Source organism: Atta cephalotes, assembly GCF_000143395.1.
Source record: "Atta cephalotes unplaced genomic scaffold scaffold00002, whole genome shotgun sequence".
Taxonomy (NCBI): Eukaryota; Metazoa; Arthropoda; class Insecta; order Hymenoptera; family Formicidae; genus Atta; species Atta cephalotes.
In genome coordinates this window covers 9,758,453-9,759,122 of record NW_012130066.1, presented here as the reverse complement: position 1 = coordinate 9,759,122, position 670 = coordinate 9,758,453, and the positions used below count along the sequence as shown (strand labels likewise).

Below are 670 nucleotides of genomic sequence, written 5' to 3'. Positions count from 1 at the left end.
AGTATTAACAATTACTCTTTTTTGTTTAATTTTGAGTGTGGTCAAGTTGCTGCTTGAATGAATGATTCGAAGCATTTTTTGATTGTTTTTTGATTCAATTAGTAAAAGTCTTTCTTCCGATTAATTAATCAAATGCTTCAAAGAATTCGTAACGGCAATTCGACCACATTCTTAATCCGCCCTACTTATCCACGAATAGTGTGCTACACTATTATATTATTATATTATAATGTATAGCCACATTTATTATGCAAATATAAAAAATACTATAACAAAATGTTTATATACAATATTTAATTATAAAATTAATCCTCATCTAGCTGTGTCATAGGTATTCCGGCGCATTCACTATGTTTTATACCAAATGAATACATAGGTGAACGTTTTCGTGTATCATACAATGGATAAAAGATTGGTGCAGGACTGCGATGTCTTTCTGATAAAATGTGTCTTCCTTTTAGACTATATGCTGGACTCCGTCGTTTTATCATATCATAATTTATTTTGATGTACGTGGCTGGGCCTGGACTCTTCAAAATTTCTTTGTGTAGCTTACGATAACCAATGCTAAAAAGATACAAAATACACTAGAAATATTGTATAATTATATAATATTTATTTCTAATATATATAATACATATATATATATATATATATATATATATATATA

At 27.8% G+C, this 670-nt stretch overlaps 1 protein-coding gene across 1 annotated transcript in view; it reads right to left on the bottom strand.

The window, feature by feature from the left end:
• Positions 1-305: 305 nt before the first annotated feature.
• LOC105621948 (outer dense fiber protein 3-B-like) overlaps positions 306-670 on the bottom strand; it is a 9,609-nt gene continuing 9,244 nt past the window's right edge. Inside the window, exon 4 of the mRNA XM_012203386.1 lies at positions 306-567. Coding sequence (XP_012058776.1) covers positions 306-567 — 262 coding nt within the window. The remainder of the gene's footprint in view (positions 568-670) is intronic.